At 43.2% G+C, this 23,658-nt stretch overlaps 1 protein-coding gene across 1 annotated transcript in view; it reads right to left on the bottom strand.

Annotated features, from left to right (window-relative positions):
• Nucleotides 1-12,184, bottom strand: part of ARHGAP36 (Rho GTPase activating protein 36) — a 29,219-nt gene extending 17,035 nt beyond the window's left edge. The window contains exon 1 of the mRNA XM_037154581.2: nt 12,127-12,184. Coding sequence (XP_037010476.1) covers nt 12,127-12,184 — 58 coding nt within the window. The remainder of the gene's footprint in view (nt 1-12,126) is intronic.
• Nucleotides 12,185-23,658: the final 11,474 nt, after the last annotated feature.

Raw genomic sequence — 23,658 nt, 5'->3', positions numbered from 1 at the left:
GACTGATATACCAGAGAAAGATTTGAGTTGGGGTAGGTGGGCACTATAGAGGATAAAAACAGAAACCCAACCAGGTGGCCAACTGCCTTGCCAGGAAAGCAACATGGGTTGGCTTTGGGGGCAGCTGGGAGACATGATTTGAACCTGATTGCAAAGGGAGCCAATAGGCAGAGGACTGGCAGGTTGTTGGCTTGGGTTACAGTGATTGCTTTAGTAACATAAACACAAAAAGACTGCTGCATAATATATTAGAGAGAAGGTTGATGACTGAATACCACCCAGCCTCAGTTTTCTCAACTACAAAATAAGAGGATACTTGCTAACCCCATTGCACTTTTGGGAAGAGTGTATGAAATAGCATTGGTAAAATATTTAGCACAAGGCCTGCCACAGAGTCCCTTGCCCCCTTAACTTTCCTTTGGTGTTGGACATAGGAGGGAAAAGGGCTTGCCCAAAGCCACACAGCAAAGAGCAGTCAGGATTGGAACCCAGGTCTTCCAAATATCCCCCAAGACAGAAATAGTGCTTTCCACCCTACTTCCTCTGCTAAGAAGACTTCCAGGGCTATCCTTCTGGAATTGGTGCAGGTGGAAGTGGTGAGGTGTGTTAGGAGGCTGACTCTATGCATATTTATATAGACTCTCTGTCACTTAGTCCAAGCCTCAAGGGCTCAGTATTCTGTCTCATCCCCTTTCTCATCATCACTCAGGTAATCTCCCCATGCCATCTTGGACTGATTCATCGCCAGTTTAGCATCATCTCTGCTGTTCAACTCTGAAACAGTGACTCACGCTCTAGCTGGCCAGGGACTCTGCCCTCCAGGAAAGAGGCTTTCTTCTTAATTGACTGCAGAAGCCTCAGCTGCAATGAGACAACACCCTTCCAGGTAGGCTTAGAGCCTGAGGCCTTTGAGAAGCAATGGAATAGCCCTTTATCCAAAAGTCACTGCCCTCTATTCCCACAGTGCCAAGGGGGTCACTATTGGAGTCCTCTCTATAGATTCTCTATTATAATTCCTTATGTGCCCTCAGGCTTCAGTGTTTCCAAGGGATTTCACCCAGGGCATTGCTTTGATGCATGTACACAGCCAGTGGTGTGTCAGGGCACTGTATTAGGCACTGGGGAGACATAAAGTAAGAGAAGATATCCTTGACAGCCAAACTGCATTCACTAAAAATATTACAAAAATAGTGTGGATGACTTGGAAAGAGGAAGAAAAATGCAGGGGAATAGAACTAGGAAGTCCATGAGAAGGGTGCAGGTGATAGGGAGAATGGTCTCACTGCAGTCCCAAGGACCAGGTTGTGACCTGGAATTTCTAGTAGCTAGTGACTGGCATCACTGAAATCACTGGTGTAGGCATTTCCCTTAAACACCACAGGATATTGAATGCTAAGTGAACCCCTGGTTATAGGCTTCCTTTCTGGTGGTGGTGGGGGCAACATTTGATGTTCACATCACCTCCTTAGCCTCTGACCCTCCTTCTCCAAACTCAAATCTGTATCTTCGATAAAGGCGAAGGGGAGGAAAAGGGAATATAAATCTTTTGAGTCTTAACTGAGAAGCACTGTACATGTTTCCTCTTTTAAACTTCACAAGCACCCAGCGATGTAAGCCAGTGACTTGACAAGCTAGTCAGCTATGAACTAGCAGAGCTGGTATTTGAACCTCTAATGACTTCAAAGCCTGTGGCCTTTACTTGGCAAGGCATGGCAATGGGCTGGGGCTCTCTTGCTCCAACTATCCTTCACCAGCTATCCATCTCAACAGAAAGGAGGCAAGTGGAGGAAAGGAGCCAGATGGTTATCTGGCCTCAGAGAATTTTGGAGTGACCCTGTAGCCCTCTGCAGTGGGAAGAGACCTCAATGTTTCCCCAAAGGACTACCTGGTCACAAGTGCAAAGCACCTTTGCCAGCTGTACTGCCCCCTACCGCAAGTGGCTCCCTAGCCAAGACCTGTGTTCTCCTGAGGGCTTGTGTGCTTAGTATAAAAAAAGCTCACCCACTGGTTAAAAGCTGTCTCTGGCTTGTTCTGGGCTGCAGATAGTCCTGACAAATTTGGTGACAAAAGCAGGAGGGAGGAACATTTATAACGCCCTACTATGTGTCCAGCATGGTGTCAGTGATTTCTCACAGCCATTGCCTTTTATGTAGAAAATTAGCTGCTGTGCAAAATAGAGAGCTCTCCATTAAGAGAAGTCTTCAAGCTAGATTTGAACAGTTTTCATAAAAACCATGCCTGCAGATCTAAACTCCTCATTTGCTGAAACCAATAAAGTCCTCCACCCTTAATAGTTGCCCTCTCTCGGGTAGGGGGAAGAATAGCAACTTCCCACGGGGGGGGAAGGGGGTCAGAGGTCAACGCTGTAAAGGTTTCAAGGGATCTGGGGAGGGTACCGAGAGGAGGAGCCTCTGGCGGGGTAGACAGGATGCTGAATCAGGGTCCTCGCCCAGGTTTCATGCCCGTCGCCCACCGGTGGATTCCCTGCACCTTCCAGTATTCCTGTGTTCGGACCAAACCCTGCCTGGACCCAACTCACTCACTCTCTTTGCTTGAGAATGGGGAACAGACACACCCCAGGTCAAAAGGAAAAAAGAGCGTCTCTGCTCACGCCTCTTCTCCCGCCCATCCCCCCTCCTTTCATCCCCTCCTCCCCTCCTCGTCCCCTCCTGGCCCCCTACTCTTCCGCCTGGAGGGAAGGAGGAGGAGGGCTGTGAGTGTGTGTGCATGTTCGCGTGTGTGTGCGCGCGCGCACGCGAGTGCGGTACTTCTGTGTGTGCATTCGGCGTGTGTGGGGGGTGTGTTCCGTGCATGTTTTACTCCAAGTACTTGGTGTGTAGGGTATTTGGTTTATGCTTGGACATGAAGAATATGCTAGTGCGATGCTCGCGTTTGCATGCTTGTAGGTTGTGTTTCTATTCGTTTTATTATAGTGTGACTATGTGGGTGTGGTCTGAACGTGGGTGTGTTCAATGTATGTTTCTGCAAGGGTTGGTGTTGTGCTGTGGTATGTGTGTATGTGTATTTACCCTTAAATGTATGTGCTCTGTCAATGTGGGTCTATGGGAGGTGTTTGCAGTTGTGTGTAGTATGTATGTTTGTGTGTAAAGTGTTTTTATATGGTGCAGTGTATGTGTGTGCTTTAGGGTGTAATGTGTTCATCTGTGTGGTGGGGATGCATGTGGCCAGTGTATGTGCTGGGTTGGAGAGCTGGAAAACATATGTGTCTTGTAGGGTGGATGTTGCAGCGTGAATGTACTAGGTGTGGTGTGTGAGAGCACCGAGGTTATCTAAAGAACCCAGGTGACCGTGTGCTTGGTTTTTTGTTATTGTTGTTTCTAAACTGGGGTGGGGGTGTTGCACCAGGACCAGAGCAGAGTCACCTCTGCACCTGCTGACCTGATCTACCCCACCTAAGTCTGCCCTCTACCCTCCCATCTCTGTGTGCTGCCCGCTGGCTGGGGCAAGGTGTGTGCTTACCTGGCTGCTTGGAGGAAAGAAGAGGAGGGCGCTGCACGTGATTGGCCAGGTAGGGCGCCTAGGGCGTGGTGCAGGGGCTGGTGGGAGTAAACTGGAAAGAATCTTGTCACTTCCTCCCACCCCAGGGGATTCCAGTTTATGCCCGGAAGAGCCCAACAATTTGTTCAGGACCTGGCTGTTTCACACCTCCTTTGTTTTGTGTGGGCAGATCGGTTGCCTGGAATCCTTCTCCCCCCCTAAGCCTCTTAATCTAAATCAAGAGTCACAAAACTTTCTCTGCTTTTCTGTACCCCTCCCTCCCAATTGAGGGCCACCATAGTTACACTCTTCATATTTCTCATGATATAATCATGCACAGCTGCAATTATTTGTCTCTATTTTTAAACTCTGAGCTGTAGAGAATGTCTGATGTATATCAAGAAAAATAATAGTGATCATAATAATAATGTTACCATTGATTAAGCACTTATTGCATACTAGACATTGTGCTAAGTGCTCTTACATGCATTATCTCCTTGAGTCTTCACAATGGTCCTATGAGGTAGATAGATCTATGATTATCTCTATTTTACACATCACACATGAAGCTCAGAGTAATTAAGTAACTTCCTCAAAGTCACAGAGTTAGTAGGACACAGAATTGGTATTTGAACCCAGATCTGCCACACTCTCTAAGCCTTTCTTCTACACCAGGCAGCCTCATGAAGAGTCCCCTGATTCTTGCTAAGCATTCATGTCTCTACCAAACAATATCATTTCCCAACAAATATTTTCTTTAAATTTACTGACAGCACCAAGGGTGCACAACATAATCACTTTCTTTGTCTCTCAGACAGCTGATACTTTCTCCACTTAATTACCTGCTTTGTTGACAACTCAAAATTTGTAATTACCCTAGGCTCATAAGCACCTCACCAGCTCCAGTTCTGGGAGCTCTTCTTAGGCTGGTGCTGAAAGAAAGAGCAGAGAATGAGCATTTTCTAGCCATAGGGTCAAGAGAATTGGGTATGAAGGGGAATGGGGATGAGGGGGTCAGAATTGAGTAAGGGAATTATTTCATGGCTCCCCCAGATATTTTTAAAATAGCATTACTACCAGAAACTGGTAAATTTCAAGCAGATCAGTCACCTTCAAATCAAACTGCACATGGAAAAACAAGCAGAGACCCCTTAGAAAAGATTCCTGAATGGGCCCCATTTTGTATTATTCATGACTGAGAGGAGCACTGTGCTTGCCTAATGGGGCTGATGCTGGTCTAATGCCTTCTAACCAGCTTCATCTAAGAAATCCAAATTAAAACAATATGTTGCATTTTGGGGAGCACATTTATTAGGGAGAAGTTAGGGCTCAGTCACAGATAAAGGGTCTCTGGAAGCATTGGCTTCCAGCTCAGCCCTCAGGGAACCAGCCTAGACTCCTGAGAAGAGGTCAGGGGGTGGATGAAGAGGGACAATTCAATGGTGGTGAGTCACTTCTCCACTTTCCAGGGTGGGGGGAGTGAGAGGCACAATTTAAATTGCTACTGTTATTATCATGCCCTTTCATCTGGCACAAATGAGCCTGGTGTGCAGAAGAGAAGCAGCTGCAACATCCATAACGCTTTTTCTCTAGCTGGGCCCAGGTCAGCACCTCATCCTGGGTGGGCAGGAAAAACATTGTTTCAACTACTATGTAGCCAGCAAGTCTCCTTTTGAAAGAAAACGAAAAATGCTAGAGAGGCCAGTCTAAGCTGCACAAGGCACAGACAAACTGAAGCCCCTTAGTAAGACCCTACAAAGAATTCATGCAAACTTTGGTGTGTCCTAGCATCTGCTCTCTGGCACTTGGCTTCTCCACTGGTGCAGAGCCAGTCTGACACCTTCTAACTCTCCTCTGAATATACTAGCTTAATTTCCATTCCCTCACAGTCACTCATGTGAGGCCTCCTCTCCCTCTCTGAAGGTTCTCTCTCTGCCTCCCACTCCCCTCATCCCCACACCACTGGACCACCAATCTAAATCCCGTTGTGCAAGTCCCACCTGCGCTCATGAAGACTCTGGTTCACTCTGGCTCGGTAGTGCTCCTACCTGTGAAATTGGGGATAAACTTCAACTTTGCAGAAGCCAAAAGCCGTGGCTCCAAAGATGCAGCCCTGGACCAGAGACTCTAAATTAGTGTAATGGATGGCTATCTTTACTACCCTTGTCCACCACAAAATCCATGTAAGTGGTGGGATAGGAGAAGCTATCAGGACCCCTGTCAACACTGTCAACAACATGGGATAGACACAAACACACTTTTTTTGGAGTTTAAAATTGCCACCATAAGTCTCTCTCTCTCTTTACAGTCTATAACATTAGGATTATATGGGGAATTGTAAGGGTGGAAAAATGTTGTAATAGCCCACATTACTACCAAATTTAAATAGAGATTTTCTTGTTTTCACTCTAAAAATGAGAACCTATAGGAGCAGGGCACCAAAATGTGAATTATATTCAGAGAGGTCTTGGCTTCCCCATAAGAGTAAAACACTTTAAATCTCTCTTCTATGGGAGCAGAGGATATGTGGAGTGAGGCAGCTTTGAGTTTTTACTATAGCTCCATCTCTTACTTGCTGGGTGATCTTGGGAAGGTTACTTCATCTTTCTGAATTTCAGTTTTCATCTGTGAAATGGAGATGCTAACACCTGGCTTAGAAATGCTCAGATGACTGAAATAGGTAAAATATGGGAAGCAGCAGCCTAATAACTAATATGTATAAGCAAATGCTCAAGAAAAGGTTAATTCCCTCCCTCAATTTACCCTCTGAACCCCCACCCAACCCCTTCTCATGTAGCCAAAATTGTCTCAACAGGAGTGTTCAGGGACTGAAGCTGAGTTTCCAATTTTCCTCATTACCGGTTTGTCTGATGCTCTTGAAATAACCCCTCTTCTTTTAGGATGGTGTTTCGATTAGGCTAATGCAGCCCCAGAAGAATTGGACCATAAGTCTACTTCTCACTCAGTAGTTTCACCTAGCAGTGTTAATGAGACTTAGGTTTCAAATGTAATACTCCAGACAGGAAAATTTCAAACTACCTACTAGACATCCCCCCACCCCAACTCCCAACCCTTGCCACAGACCTAGCCCGAATCCTATCTCCTAAATATGTACTGTGGTGTTCAAGAGACTGATGGCATGAATAGTTCCTGGCTGAACTGCCCCATGATTCTTTTTTGGTTTTTCTCACCTGGACCCTAGAAATTAAGAGGTGTTCCCAAGGCCACCCTTTTTCTAGCAGCCACCAAGTTGTCAGGCAGGGAGGGGTGGGGTGGGTAGATGGGACAATGAGGAGAAAAAAATGTTTCTTTGAAATATTTAGGTACTTTGAAGCACCTAAAATACAGCTCCAGTTAGTTTGCTATTCATCTGTTTGCAGTTAAAGTAAGATAAAACCTACTCTTTACAAAAAAAAAAAGTAAAGTGGGAGAAGACCCCAGTCTGTGCCCTTCCTCTCTGATGCTGTTGCCTCCCTCTAGAGACAAAAACAAGTCACTACAAGCCAAAACGGCATGTAAGAAGAAACCCGGGCAGGGTTTGGGGGTGGGGAGTCGAATTTAAGAAGTGGAGGCTAGGGGGTGGATAGAATTCTAACTAGGAATAAAGGGGTTACAAGCTAGAAGATTATTGAGTTTCAGGGCAGAAAAAGCTCTGAGTGGCCAGGCTTTGGGTGTTTTCAGTGTACGGAAGATGCCTTAACTCCTTCTCCTTCACCTTTCTTATTCATACTGCACACTACCTTTCACTGACGCTAGACTCCACCGTGCAAGTTAATCTATTAGTGAGTCCCTCTGAGGATTTAGGAATTTACAAAAACTTCTCCAGCTCCTACCCATGACTGCTTCTGAGGAGGTCCTACAGCCTCCACTTTGAAGTAGGAGAGGTAAAAATTAAGGGTCATCCATACCATACAGATGATAGTTGGAACAGGGGTTCTGGATAAGCTATTTAATAAGCTTCCCTGAACACAGGGACCTACCAGCTGCTAGGTATTGGGTTTCCATCCCCAGGAAGCTGCCTGGATTTTGAGAAGTGTATCTGAGATGTGACAGTAGCTGCCAAGGCTCATCAAACATGCCATCTACCTACTTCTGCTGATACATGTGAGAACAAATGATACTGCCAAAAGGAAACAGAAATCATTTCCTAGTGACTCACAGCTCCAGTGATGAGAACACAGGTGGTATTTGCATTGCATTTTCCAGTTGAAATATGTACCTTTTCATAGAAAGGAATCTATAAGTAATCAAATAGTCCTAAAAACTAGACTTGGACTCTGGGCAAGGGAACATCATCAACATCCTATTGACCACCTAGTAAATGTCTACTGCATATCAGCATAGTGTTAGGAGCTTTGCTAACACTATGTTATTATTTTAAATATCACTCAAGCTTTGATATTAGACCAAGAGAAGTTGTAATCTTTGCTCAGTCACTGTGTGGCAGTGAGCAAGTTACTGAACGTCTCTGAGCTTTATCTTTAAAATAAAGATTATACCAGAGATTTGTTATGAAAGTTAAATGAGATTATTTATGAAAAGTGACTGGTATATAGTCAATATTTGGAGAAGAAATAAAATACACTTTTGATGCCTGAGCCATAGAATGCACTTAATATAATGATATTATTACTATTATTATTATTATTATTTATATCCTGGATATGTCAGCATTATTAAATCATTTTAAGTAAGTTCAGTAACTTGCTCACAGAAACACTATAAATACAGGCCTGAGAGTCAAACTAATCTGCTTCTTCCCACCCAGTGTTAAAGAACATTTTATAATCGTTAGGAAGATCACATACGGCTGACCTAATGTAAATACATTTACTGTATAAATAGAAGGAAAAATCCCATATTAAACTATGTGCAATGGGATTTTAGAACATTGCTTGGAATGTATGTATATCACAGGCCTTCAATTAGACTTTTAAAAACTTTTTGAATTATTTGAGTGATTTAAGAACAAAACTGGTAGAGATTTCAGGAAACAGAAAAAATAACTATTATTCCATCAACTTAACAGAATCTCTTAATTTATTTACCTTGTTGCTGAATTTTCTTCGTCTTTCAAAAATTCATATTTGACCATTATAATCATACTATTTTCCATGTTGCCATCAATTTTCATAAACATCTTTTTATGGTTGTAGACTAGTCCAACAAGTGGATATGTCATATAGGTTGTTTAACTATTGCACTCTTGTTGGACATTTAGGTTGTCTTAGTACATAAGTGTGAAAAAAGGAATGGTGTTACTTTCACCATTGCCATGAGCACCCTCCAAAACCTGGTTTCCTGCTCCATCAATGCCTAGTATGCATGCCATCATTTGATATTGAAGCGTGATGAATGTTAGCTCTAACACTGGAGCCTGAGGTACATTTGCAAGAGTATTGTTTTTTGCCAGTTTTGATCACCCAGATTCTGCATTTTATCCTCATGGTGGGTGGGTAAAGTGTGGGCTAACTTAGAAACCTAAGCTCTAGAGTGTCACTTTTTTTTTCCTATGGCAAAGTATTTTGTGAGGTGCAAACAAGTGATTTACAAAGTAACTTTGGGAAGTCCTGCCATTGGTGAGTGGGGGTGCTCATGTGCTACCATAATGAAGGGAGTGGGGTGTCTCATAGGCAAACTCACCCCAGCTCTATAAAATAACCCTGTTGCAGCTCAACCAGACCTGGCCTCAGCAAATGAATTGGATCCCATCTCAGAGAAAAGATCAAATTTGTATGTAAAGTGGGCCCCAGGGTCTCTTCAGCTTTAGAATTTTGGCTGCTTTACAAAAGTCCAATTGTCTGAGGCTAAATCCAATGCCAAGAATGAACTGGGGAGAGCATTTTCAAGTGGGTCAATCATGCTGTCCCTTCCCCTGAGAAAGAAGACATTTTGGGGGGCCCACATTCTTCCCAGGGATCAATAATACCCCTACCAAATGTCTCCATATGCTCCTCCATTGATCCCCAAATAGGGGTCATTGTCACTCTCAAAAGATTGCTCTGACATACCAACCATCTCCTGGGAAAGAAGAGTGGGTGCATGATAGAACATTTAGAATACGTGCCCACTCTTCTCAGTCAGAAGCCAGCTACTTCTCCCACCTCTGACTCCTGAAGATTTTTGGAAGGCATTTGAAGAGCAGCACCTAGGTCAATTATAATCCTACAGAATATCAATAGTTACCCACAAAGTAATCTTTTCATGTTATACAACATTTCTCAGGGGGAATGCAATGAATGGGTTCTTACCTGGTCAAAAAACTGTACTGAAAGACTAATTACTTATTTGAAAGTGATGTTGTGTGACTTAAATGAGATCGTACATATAAAGGACTGAGCTTAGGGTGTAGCATCTGGAAAGTAATTAATATATATTTGCTGCTTATTGTATGCGTAATAGAGCTGGAGTAGGCAGTGGTATGCCACTGGCATATGTGAGGAGACAGGTTTTTTATCAGACTGGAAATGCAATAGCAAATATAAAAAGGTCTTGTGCTTGTGTATAAAAACCAACTAAGAGAATGGAGACTGAAAAGAACATGGGATTACTTTTCAAAAAAGAGTAGCTTCAGTTGAAAGTACTTCCAATATAAATGAACTAGTTATGTGAACCATGTGGTGTGTACATGGGATTTGTGTGGTGTATGCATGTTTGATATGGGCATATTGTGTTGTATACTATAAGTATAGGATGCATGTCAAATGTGTATGTGTGTGCATTTGTGACTTTGTGTGCTTGTGTGGGTGAGGGAATGTGTATGTATGTGTGTACTTATGACTCTGTATCTGAGTTACGTGAGTGTGACGTGGGCTTCCAAAAGAGGGCAAGTCAGCCATTCAGGGCTATATTTACAGGGGCACAGCTGGAAATCCTCTTTTGGCCAGGTCACTGAGCATTCTCAACTTGGAGCCTTATAGCCATGTCATGTATTAAACAGAAGAAGGAACTGGGGAGATTTTGCCTGGATAAGAATAGGGGCGAATAAGGGTAGGGGAATAGGGATGGCTGGCACTGTTCCCTTGGGAAGATATTATGAAGGCCAATTCCAGGGCCGCACATAACTTCGGCTTCAGTTTAAGGAAAAATCATCCAATAGACATGGCTGTCTTTAAATGAAGATGGACTTCCTGGTGTGATACTGACCCTTTCCCAGTGAGGTTATTCATAAAGGAGCTTTCATATCTTTGGTCTCATTGGAGTCACAGGACACCCTGGTAGGCCAGGCAGGGGTGTAATGTTTCCTCCTAACCCCTTTGCAAGGGTTGGGTTTTTGAGCAGTATGGCCTAAAAGGAATCTTATAAAACTCCCTTATGTTTTTCCACTCACCAGGATCACATAAATGAAAAACTATACAGAACAAAAATTAAGCAATGTGTATGTTCATCTTTTTCCTTCTCAGAGTACTTGGGGCCTGTCAGCAACTATACTTGAACTTATTAAGTGTGCTACAGTCTCAACACAGTAGGTCAGGCTCCTGAGATGATTCTCAGTGGGGGGGGGCCTAGAGCTGCAAAAAACTAAAAGCAGATTTCTGCTGAATTAAGTTTCTGAAGCCCTCCTCTCTTGCCTCCCCTCCCTGCCTGTGAGGGGGAAGAGGAAAGAGGAGACAACCCCAGGTTTGGTCTATGGCTGGTGACAAATGACGCACTCTCACCAATATAGATTTTGGAGGTGGAGACTATGGAAAAACAGGTGGCAGTGGAAGCAGGTGGCAGCCTGGAGGGGTTGGGCCTACAAAAAGGAGTGGAGAGTGTGTATGGGGGTCCTGGGGAATTTCAAAAAGAAAATATCAGTCTCCTGAAAGGTAAGGAGGGAAAAATCTAATCAGTTTCCAAAACGTACTTTGTAGAAACTATAACAGGAAAGGGGTGAAATGCCATTCACATATTCATACTGGTGCTGTGATCCTTGCACATCTGTATCTTCAATTCTACAGGGATAGGGGAACCAAGCACTGATCTCAAATACACAAGGAAAGACCCAGACTAAAGACCCAAGGCCTCCATCATTGGGCAGTTTGGGGCAGTGGGAAGTTGGCAGAACTTCAGCAGAACCTGATTTGCTGACAACTCCTTGTATGACCTTGGGCGGGCCTTGCCTATCACTGGACTTCAATGTCACCATATTTTAAAGGAAGGGATTGAATTTGACAACTCTAAGTGGCTGGTGTTGATATTCTGTAGATGAAAATGGTACAGAGGGGCAAGCTTCAAGGGAAAAGTCTCCCTCCCACCCACCTTCAGGACCTCTGGGCCCTGCATGCCCTGCCAGGGCCATTCATCTTTGGGCCTTCAGGGCCTGTGGGTTGCTGGAGGCGCTCCTGCGTGTCTGGCCCCAAAGCTCTGGCTGTGCCTGAGGACCGCTGAGCCAGCGGCTCCGCCCCAACACTCGCCCAGAGTCCCGCCGAGCCATTAGCGCGATTGCTCCGTGTTCCGGGCAAAGCTGATGATTTATGCCGGGCCTCGACGGGGCAGTTCTTTGAGCCAGGAACAATTAGCTAAAAGCCAGCAGGAAGGGAGGCAAGGGGGCGGCCAGCCAAGTCCCAGGCCGCCCAACTGAGGGTGCAGCCGCCTGCCACCCCCGGCCAAGCACTCCAGCCCCTCTAGTTGGTGGTCCCCACTCACCACGGCGGGGGCGGGGCTCAAAGGCCGACGCAAACAGGCAGTCCAGAATCCACGCCATGACCCTCGATGAGTGTCCGGCAGCCTGGAAACTAGTTTCCGCGCAGTTCCCCACACTGGCTGCCCTAAGTAGCCCCCGTAGACCACGCCCTGAGCCGCACCCTGCACCCAGCTAACAGTGTCTTGGTCACCGGACACCTCGGGCATGTCACAAAGTGGGCAGGGCCTTAGGGGAGCCCACCTCCCCCTGCTGGAGGGTTAGCCGCTAGTCCCACAGCCCCTTACCCCATGCGGTGAGAGGCCACAACACAGCTACTGTCTCGGGAAGCTCTGACTGAATTCAGGACCCTTCCCCTACCCCAGGGATCCATCCCACAGTCTGAGGGGAGACGCCATCTCAGTCCTGGTGAGCCCCAAACCTGAGAGGGAGGGGAGGTCCCTGCATCCAGGAACCCTTAATCAGGTGCATAAGAGCGGTCCTGTCCCCAGAAGCTGGAATTTGAGGGCAAGATGGTGAACCTGTCCCAGAAAGCCTCAGATCTGGGGCCAAAACTGTATCCCAGACCTAAGTAACCCACGTTTTAGAGGAGACATCATCTCATCTCTCAGGAGGCCCAATCCAGGCTGGAAGGGGTGTCTGCCTCAGGAGCTCTGAACCAGAAGGGGAGGTACCACCTAGCTCTTGGGAAATCCCGATCTTAAGGGGAGGCATCACCTCAGCCCTAGGTAGCTCCAGGTGTGCTTTTAAGTCACTGCTACATTCAAGAAAACCAAGAATGTGAAAGGAGAAAAGAGTTTTATTCCCCAATGGGCCTGCAAGCTTTTGCTGTCTCGTCCTCTGGATCCCTTGGGAAGAGGGTGATTTTCTCCGGTCTGGGAACGTTTGTTTTGAGGGGGCTGATCCTCAAGTGAAAGAACTCAGTGTAAAGTATATATAAATATGGGTACCCCCCAATTACTGCTGACTCCACCACCTATGCTTTTGCTCAGGGCACTGGCATAGGCGGGGCACCAACATTTATTTTTAGAAATAATTTGATATTTGATATTTCAATGGGGAGTGGTACTATGTTGGATTTCATTACACTTGTTTTTACTGCTTTGTATTTTTTAATTTTAAATGCACACGGAGGCACATACCTTAATGGGTTCAGTGTTTGAGGCATTTGGTGGTGGTAAACCAGCCATGCCCCCAAATCCTGCATTTGGTGGTGGTAAACCAGCCATGCCCCCAAATCCTGGGGTAGAAGCAGTCACCAGAGTTAGAACATTTTCAGCAAGAAGGGCTTCTAAACAAAAATTCCTTTTCTGTTTAAGTTCAAGGGCCCAAATTAGTTTCTCCTTTCAATTCTCCATTGGCAGTTGTACAGATATGACTCTGTGCCTTGTTTTTCTCCACTGGGGAAATGGGGCCCTGTCGATCAAAATGCTAGTGAGGAGGTATAAAGAAAGATGAAAAACCTTCCAGGCCCGAGGTGTGGAAGTTGCAGTCACAGGTCATTTAAGGAGAGCAGTTAGTTATTACATTTGTTTTGCTAACCGCCTATATTAGCATTAATGTGGCAAAAGGGGTGCATAAAATGGAAAAATCTCCTGTATTTTGCCATGTAATTCTTAGCAAAGTAGAGCTGTAGTCATAGTTTAAAAAGTTTTCATTCATTTTTCTTTCTATCTGGGAAACATGCTACCTCTCTGCCTTTACATCAATTTCTAAATCGTTTCCAATTTTCTCTGTTTTCTAAAAGCAATCAAAGACAACAAACATTCACCAGGCCTTCTCTTTCACCAATTTCTGCTGTACAAACACCTAGTCATCCAAGCCAAACAAGTCTGACATCTAGAAATGTCCAGTTTCAGGCTCTGGATATTGAAAGCTTAGCCTTGGCCTTACCTCTTTCCATGAGCTTATTCTGTATTCACCCCCATCTTTTGTAATGGCCACAATGTTGGTTTTTTTTTTAGTTCCTTGTGGTATAAAGGCTGCCTGCCCAATTCAATCCAATGGGCTTCAGTAACTGACGTTTTTTGATTCCAGAGTAGTTCTTTCTATCTGGGGTACCAACTCGTGACAGCTATCCTTCTTCATTGGCTTTTTCTGCAAGAGGTGTGATGTAGTAAAGGAAGAAAGCTAAGGATTCTCACAGACCTAGATTGGAAGCCTAATTCTGCTGTGTAATAGCTATGTAATCTTAGGAAGATTATTTAACTTCTCTGAGGCTTGATTTTCCTCATCTGTGAAATGGGGACACTAACAGTTGTGAAGGAGCTCCAGGCAAATCAAAGTATACTCTCTTGGGGGGAAAAAAGAGAAGGGAAAATACAGAGTACAGAATTCTCAAAAATTATTTAGCAGTCTTCCCTACTCCCTTTTCTTTGACCCATCCCCTCTGCTACTTAATTACTTAGTGTTAAGATTCCTTTGAAAATATTTGCCCTTAACTAAAGGTCTCATAATAAGGGAATACATTCATTTATCTTTCCATTCATTCATTCAACAAATATTTGTGAAATGTCCTGTGTGCAAGATATTGAGCTATGTGTATAATGTTTAGTCACTCAGTGAATTATTGCACAATTATTCTTAAATGTATGATCTGGAAACCTATGTGATAATTTGAAAATACACTTATGATTATTTTAAATAAAAATAATCAAAATGCAAAATGTATGCACACTACTATATAAACAGTGGAAATAAATAATAAGCCTAGAAAAACAGGAAATACACCAGAACCTTAATAGTGATTGTATTTAAGCAACGCAATTATGGGCAACTTTTAACTGTTTTTATTATTTCCATATTTCAGTATTTTTCAAATGTTTTTTAATAAACATATTGTTTTCTGGAGTTAGAAAACACTACTAATAGAAAAAATATAACCTTGCTCTTCTGAGTAAAGGACTAGGCTTCGTAGGAAAATTACTAGGATATTTAAGCTGGAGCTGTGCTACTGGCATAGGATACTGGGTCTGGCTTTGGTGAACAAGAAAAAGCTGAAAGCTGGTCTGTGGATATAATGCAGGACTCCCTTTTTCTGAAGGAACACATAACCAGTTATGGCACCTCCTTTCCAAGAGTGCAGAGGTCCTTAGCATGCCCACTAATCAGCCAGGAGCTTGCTAGCCTAGACTTGCAATCCTTCACTCTGGGGTCTGTGCTCACAAAGGGCAAAATAGGTATATCTGCCTTCACCCTGACAGCCCAAGGCATAGAGCTCAACAGCTTGCTGCCACTTAAGGCTATCTCATTGCAATTCCAGTTACTAGCTAGGCACCCTGCTCCTTACTTAGGTAATTATTTGCAATGAGGTCTTTGGCAGGAAAAAAAACACATTATGACTTAGAAGAAGGCACAATAATGAAGTGGAGCTGCGGATTTGTTAACTGTAGGAAGGAAAGCTTCAAACCCTCCTTTCTTTTTCCTAAAACACAAAAGTATACTTGGTTAATAAAATTATATGTTTCAAGTAAAAAAAAAAACTATTTGGCACCAAGGCAAACAGTTGCTAATTAAAGGGGATACCAAGGATCAAAGACCTATAAATATTGTCAAGGATTGCATTTCCTAAGGTATGGTCTATTGGACCAGATGCATCAGAATCACTTGGGATGTGCTGTAACAGTACAGATTCCCTACTCCCATTTCAGACTTACTGAACAAGAATTTCTGGGCACAGGGACCAGAAAACAGCATTTTAAGCAAGCTTGCTATGGGAGCTCTTATACAAAATAAAACTTAAGAAATTCTAATACAGAGGAAAGACCTCTCTCCCTAAAAACCTTCAATCACTTTCTCTTCCCATTGCACTCCAGCTACAAGAAATACTAGGGAAGTCATTGGGAAAATTTGATCCCTTTGACTCTACTCTTCTTTTAGGTGTGTGGGTAAATATGTAGCATGAGAAACTGAGCAAACCTCAAAACTTGACTCCTAATAGGGGCTAGTAGTATTCAAAATAAGCATATTCCATAAAGGTATTTTTTTGGATTTTTAAAGAATCCTTGTTTGTGTCTACATAGTATTTTTTGGTCAGGTTATCTTGTTTGAATTTCCTACCTGTTGGGTTCCTTGCATCAGGCAAGAGGCAGCTGAAGCACAGAGGAAAGAGTATGGTATTTAAAATTAATATATCAAGAGTAAGGCTGGGCATGCTGACTGACAGGCTGGATGAATGCAACTATGTCTGATTTCCAACCTGAGTCCAGGGCTCCTCCTCTATGAAATAGGAATCCCCATTCCATGCCCACCCTCAATGTGTTATTATGTAGGTTTCCACAGTTTCAGGAGTAAGATAACAATGATCTCTACTCCCAGGCTCATAGAGAAAATTGGCAGATTAGCAATCCTGCCTCCTAACACCCCTTTTGAGGAGTCCTATCAGAGTCTTATGATTTCCATACACATGATGTGTATAGAAATCATACATGCTCTCAAGACAGCCTCCCTGCTTTTCTGTTTAAGAAAGATTTATCTGGGCTTATGGTAAACATATAGTAAAATTATGGATGACCTCCCTGGCTTTCAGAAAGGGCACAGTTTTCTCACTTCTCACATGGGGTTATATAAGGAAAACTTAAAGTTCCTTTCCAGCTACTTAGTATTCCTAGGATATACTGCTTCCATGACACTTATCCCCCACCCTATAGCTCTATTACTCCAAATATTTTCATATCACAGAAGGCTGACAAGGTCCTGGCATCATCTTTGTGAGGTAGAAATGGGAGAGAATTATTATTTTTTAAGATATGAATAGCTGAGGCAAAAGACAGTAAGTGACTAGCCCAAATTCACCCAGTGAAAGGGAAATGAACTGAGACCACCTTCCAGATATCTCACCCCACTTTCCTGCCTGTTTTTCCCAGGACCCCTCACTAGATCCCAGGAGCTGTCTGTCAGTGTCCTGGCACCACTCAGGAAATTCTAGTTTCATTCTGACACCAGGAAAACAGAACTACAATTATGCTTCAGTCCCCAAGGAGGCAGAGAAATTGCATTTAGTTGGCAAGTGCATCTCCCACACACATAATCCTCTGGTTGAATGAAATAATAAAATCAAGTTAAAAATTCCAAATGCTCACTTAATTGTGTAAAGCATTTTGCTCTTTGAGCTGGGGTAGGCAGGATAAGAGAATCTTCCTACTCTAGAAGTCTCTACCATGTATGAGGGAATAGTAGAAATTAAGAGAACACAAAAAATGTCAGAAAGAAAAAGTAGAGGTTTTTTTTTATTTTGCGTCATAATCAATAAAAATAGACTTAACTGAAAAAAGAACTAGAAAGAACTAGGGTATGTGTTTGAGCTTTTGAAAAACTACAAAAGGTGTGAGTCACTGAGATTTCCATTACAGATGAAAATTCTGGGGCTTCAAGTGTCAAGAATTTGGGGGATGAGCAAGGGGTCTATCCACATCCAGAGACCTCCAGGCCCGAGCTTCACTAACTCTGAAAGTCATTTCTGCAAATCACTTACTCTTATATGTTTAAGTGTGGCAGCTACCAATGTGCTTTCACATCTTTTTCCACATCTGAACCACATACAGCTTTGGGATATCGGCAGGACAGAGATTAGCATAATCCCATGTTATATATGAAAAAAATAAAGCTTCAGGAAGGGAAGTGACTTGCCCAAGATCATTCTTCTTCTTCCTCTTCCTCCTCCTCCCCCTTTTGGTTTGGAACTTGTACTTGAATCACTATCTGTGCCTATTTCTCTTGTGCTTGGATCCTTCTCACATTACCCATATACAGGCTGAAATCTGGTGTTTAAACCTTATATACACCCTGACCCACTTTGTACTGGAGACTTTCCCCTAGATGAGAAATGTAGAGCCCTTACAAAATTTCCTAAAGCTCCTATTCTTGAGAGATATATGCTGACATATTTCAGAATGAAGTGTCATGTCAGCAATATACTTTCAAAGTGAGAGAGGGGGCATGCAGAGGAAGGAGAGCATGCACATATAGCAAATTGTTAATGACAATATGCACAAGTATTTATTGTGCCATTCTTTCATTTTTCCTGTATATTAAAAAGTTTGAAAATACAAACTTGGGGGAAATCTCCCCATGTAGGTGGCCTATACTAAAATCTGGGGGTCAATGGCACCCTGTCTCACAGGGTTCCACCTCAGGACTCCATCAGAATGGCACAGCCCCAAGCACAGAACTAGCTCAGCAGGAGGGACATGCTAGGTTCATGAGTGGTTTTGATGTCTCAGATGGAGCTAAGTGTTCAGAAATGGCTGCATGTATTGAGTGGGGATTTAGAGTGAAGGGTATAGTAGCAAAGCAGTTAAATTGTAGCCCTAGAGAAAGATTCTCCCCACAAAAATCTGATCAGGGCTGGATTTTTTCCAAAATATGTAATTTTGTGGGACTTGTCAAACTGTAAGGTAAGGGTCAAGGCAAGGAGCAACCATTAGAGCTGTATCTTCTGAGGACCAGAGAGCAGCCATGCTAGAGAGGAAGGGTCATAGTTGAGGCCAGATCAAGTGGCAGTAAAGGCATATGGCTCATACAGCAGGTTGTGTGTGCATGTCAAAAAGTTAAATACCAGGCTATATTAAAAAAATTCCTTCTCTTTTCTTCGTAACATTTAGGTGGATTACAGGACTCTAGGTCCCCAGAGTCCTAGCAATTAACAGGAAAACAAGTCACTGAGTGACTGTGGACCCTGACTTTGATTTCAAGAGCGGCTCTTGGTTGGCAATTTCAGGAAGGAAAATAGGAAAAAGAGACTATGCTGCATGGGTATAAGTTATAGATGGCAGGCTTTCCCAGCTGGGCCATACTTCAGGGCTTAGTATTCTGGGACTGGGGCTACAGATCCCTCCTACCTCCCTAGGGAGAGAGTCACCAGTATATCCTACCAAATCATATACTTTGCTGTCCTCAGAGATTGTCCCTCAAATCTGCTAAATGATAGCAAGAAGGTGACTGAAAGGTATGGGGTCAGCAGTAGTGATATTAATGCTCAAGTCTAGGTTCAAGATTCAAGGGCTAAAAGCAGAACCTTAGCCTCTCTTTTGTTCCTTCCCTCTTACTTCAAAGGAAGAAAGGAGCCTTTTCTGGGACCCTCCTTACTGATACTTAGCCCTTCCTGCTGCTGCCACCCCAGCCTCTCACTCTCTTGTCCCTTCAGCCTATTCCTTTCTACTGACTTCTCTCTGCTTACTACACACCTCATCCTTTCCCATAGAATGCAGTCTTGTCCTTAGCCTTTCTGTACATGCACTTGGGTCTAAAAAACTTCTCAAATGTATGGTCTATGCCATCCACTCATTATTTTACTTCTTCCCACTCTACACCCAATATTGAAGGGCCTCATGCCTTCTTTATTCTAGATGCAGTAGCCCCTTGTCAGTTCTCATTCCTCTTGACCATTTGGCAGAATTTCTTCCCCCATGATCCATTTCTCCTTACTGACTGAAAGTCATTTTTCCCTTAGTTGTACCAGCCAGGTCTTATCTCTCACACTTCTTCTGTCTCCTCAATAACCTTTCTCTCACCTGCTTATTCATCTTCTCTTTCCCTATGGGCTTATTCTTCCCCATAGCCAACAAAAATATTCAAACTCTCCTATATAAAAACAGCCCTTCTGGGATCCTGAGTTCCCTTCCAGCTATCATTCAATCTTCTTTTTCTCAGCCTAGTTCTTTAACACCTTCACCAGAGTAGTGTAGACTTACTCTCCTTACTTTTTGCCATATACTCACTCCTCAGTCCACATCAGGATGGTGCCTGCTGCCCTCCACAGACACATACACACGCACTCCAATGCAATTCCTTTTTCTACAGTTACCAATGCACTTTTGGACGCATAATCCAAGGAATTATGTCCTAATTTATTTTGCCTTTTCTGCAAAATGCTACATTGTGAACTGTTCCCCACTTACTGAAACTTTCCCCTGGGTTCTGAAAATGCAGTGTTATACTAGTGTTCTCACCTATGATTTCTCCTTCTGGCTCTGCATTCTCCTCTGGTACCCAAAATGGGAGCATCTCTGAAGATCCTGTCCTTAATACTGTTTTTGTTTAGAGAGGATCATCCACTCTAATGTCCCTGATCTCTCTGGATCACTCACAATACCTAAAACAGTACAGTTCATATAGGAGAGAATAAATGTTTACCTAATTGGTGAACAATTATTTTTTCTAAGATTTTATTTATTCATTTTTACAGAGGGGAAGGGAGGGAGAAAGACAGAGTGATAGATATCAATGTGTGGTTGCCTCTCACATGCCCCCCCTGGGGACCTGGCCTACAACCCAGGCATGTGCCCTGACATGATTCCACTGGGGATTGAACCAGTGACCCTTTGGTTTGCAGTCCACACCAGCCAGGGCTGGTGAACATTTATTAATTGCACAATGCCTATATATTTGCCTAACTCCATCCTTGTAATACCCCAGCAAGGTTAATTCTTTTTTTTTTTTAAAGATTTTTTTATTTATTTATCTTTAGAGGGGAAGGGAAGGAGAGAGGGAGAGAAACATCAATGTATGGTTGCCTTTTTTTGTGGGTTCCCTGCTGGGAAGTGGCCTGCAGGGAACTGGTCTGCAACCCAGGCGTGTGCCCTGACTGGGAATCGAACCGCGATTGTCTGGTTCGCAGGCCCGTGCTCAATCCACTGAGCTACACCAGCCAGGGCAGGTTAATTCTTTATTACTCCTATTTTTACAGACAAGAGAAGGGGAATAAAGCTAACATTTGTTTTCTGCCTATTCTGTGCCAAGTGTTTTCTACATGTTTTAATTTAATTTTCACAACAGCCCTGTGAAGCAGGTGTTATTGGCCACATTTTACAGGTGAAAAAAACTGAAGCTTGGAGAGCTACCCTAGATCCCAAGGATTATACAATTTACTTCTCCTGCTATTTCATTGCTCTGTAAATTAGATCATACCAAATTTAATAAGCAATATTGGGGAGGCATATAAAAAGTATCACAGAGTGATATTATAATTATTGTTTACATACAAGTGCTTTCTGAGTTTGCATTCCTATGAAATTCAGTGTCAGGCATATAAAGAGCTAAAGAAAAAAATACAACCCTTCTATTTCCAAACATTCCCTGCCTCTCCCTCTCCTTGTATATAACAATAGGAATTCATTCTTGATTGCTTACCGTGTGTCAGGAATTATGCTTAGTGCCTTACATGTGTTCTTTCATTTAATCCTCACCACCACCCTATGATGTAGAGGCTATTATTATTCCACAATTTATACATAAGGTAATTGCACCTCATAGTAGTTAAGTAACTTGTTCAAGGACACTCAGTTTATGAGTTGATTAAAATTTTAAGTCAGGTTGGTCTGACTCTAAACCTAATGTACTTTCAATCCTACTAGTCTGCCTTTTCAAGAGGATAGATATAAGGAAACCAAAGCTCAAAGAGACTGTGATGTCAATTCTCCTGACTGTTTTTCATATATATTTTCCACTTTGTTCAAGCTGCTTGAATTTTTTGTTGAAGGGACTGCTTTATATTGTCAATAATTTCTATGTCTGTGGTCTTTCTCCTCAACCACATTGTCAGCTCTGACAAACCTCTTTAGAACCCTCACAGAGGGTTCTCACTAAATACTTGTCAATCGATAAGCACAGGGCTTTCTTCAGTTGAGAGAATTATTAATAAACCATCAGGTTTTGACAAAGTCCTTCTCATTTCCAAAGGAGTTGAGTCTTTCATGCTTAGAAGATGTATCAATTTCTCCCCTTCCCACAGCTTGAAGTCAGGAGCCCACACTACCCGCCTCCACACAGCATCCAGTCTCCAGGGAGCCTCAATAGCATCAGAATCATTTCACTGAAGGCTGAATTATGTGTGTGACTCTGAGAGGATGAGGTCCCAGTGAAGGGGGAGAAAAATGTGGGCTGTGATTCTGCATGCAGGTGGACCCTGGGGATGCATCTTGCCATCTGAGATGATGTGTCAACCTCTAGCAGTCACACTCCATAGAACAAGTTCTAAAAGCTCTAAAGATTGATTGTTAACTGTTGTTATTGGGGGTATTAATAATTATTTCTACATTTGTACAGTGAACTTCCATTTATGCAAAAGGCTCCTGGACAAGATTTTATTACTTTTAGTTTTTGCTGGCCTTCTGCCAAAGTTTTCGGCTTCAATACTCCCCAAAGGGGAAAATAGTCCTCTGTCCAGCTTTTGAGGAAGAGAACTGCCACAGGGAAGCTGACAGCTGAGATGTTGAGAAGAATAATATTAGGTAGCTAGAATTGACAGCCAGCAATTGATCCCACTGAACAACATGCTGCTGAGACATGTTTAGGGCCTTAACACAGATCTCCCATCTGCTCCCTTTTTATGCCTGTTTCCAGAACCCCAGATGTGGCCAGTTCTCCCTACCCAAGCAGAATCCTTAGCTTCTCCCACCATTAGAATTCACCCTTCCATGTCCCTTCCCCGATTAATGGCTTCAGGAACACCTCTGTGGAAGCTGGCTCATTAATTATTTCTTTACCTCCCCCAGACCAATTTTCTCATGCATTTTTATGAGTTTGCTTAGCATTCTTCAAAGAGACAGAAAGTAGTAATAATCACAGCTAATACTCATGGAGCTTTTACTATGGGTAAGGCACTATATTAAACACTTCACATGCATAATCTCTCTTCATCCTCATAACAGACCTATGATGAAGTTTTCTTGGGATCCCCATTTTATAGAGAAGGAAATTGAGGTTCTGAGTGAGTCACCTGCCCAGAGCCACACAGCTAGCTAATGCATACCTAGGATTCAAGTAAAACCAGCTATGTCTGACAATGATCCTCTAGAGTTTATTGTCTCTCAGTATTGGTTTCCATTTTCCAGATAGAACAGCAAAATCCAAAGATCAGAGGGCCATCTAGCATTCAGAGGAAAGAGTCTCAGGAAACCATCAAAATAGTTCTCCTCCCATTTTTGCCAGTAGCGGGCTAGATCACTTGGTGAGTCACTTAAAAGCTCCTTCTTCTGAATTTGCAAGCAGGGTCCACAGTATGTGAGATTAAAAAAGGATGAGCCAAGGAAGGCTAAACTCCTCCAAATTTGTTAAGTTTAAAAGTACCATCAAATGCAAAGTGTTCCTTATCATAATCCTTAATATTATTATTCCAGCCTATTCATCTACCCATGGACCTGAAATAAAGTCCTGGCTCTACCCCTGGATTCTGGTGCCATTTAAATGCCAAAACAAATGGTCTCAAGGAGTCGGGGTGATCCATTATCCAGATATAGATTATTTCTCAGGAGTAAATCGTTAGCCCTGTCAGTGGCAGATGAATTCTCCCACCACACCTGAGGGCTCATTGCTCTGCAGGGGATGTTCAGGGAATGCCAGCACCAGCTTAAGTCACAATGTGAATTAGCAGACAGGGTGCTGAAGGCAGGAGGGAGAATATTTTGGTTAGGTTCCCAGGAGCAGCAACAACCTCACCCACCATTGTGTGAAAATTCAGATAATGAACTCCACCAATCCATAGCCCAGCTCAGAACAAAAAAGGAAAACTTTCTCTTGATGCTTCAAGCATCTTTGGG

Source organism: Artibeus jamaicensis, unplaced genomic scaffold (genome assembly GCF_021234435.1).
Source record: "Artibeus jamaicensis isolate MK-2021 breed Jamaican fruit bat unplaced genomic scaffold, CSHL_Jam_final contig_240, whole genome shotgun sequence".
Taxonomy (NCBI): Eukaryota; Metazoa; Chordata; class Mammalia; order Chiroptera; family Phyllostomidae; genus Artibeus; species Artibeus jamaicensis.
This window is presented reverse-complemented; position numbering and strand designations above follow the sequence as displayed.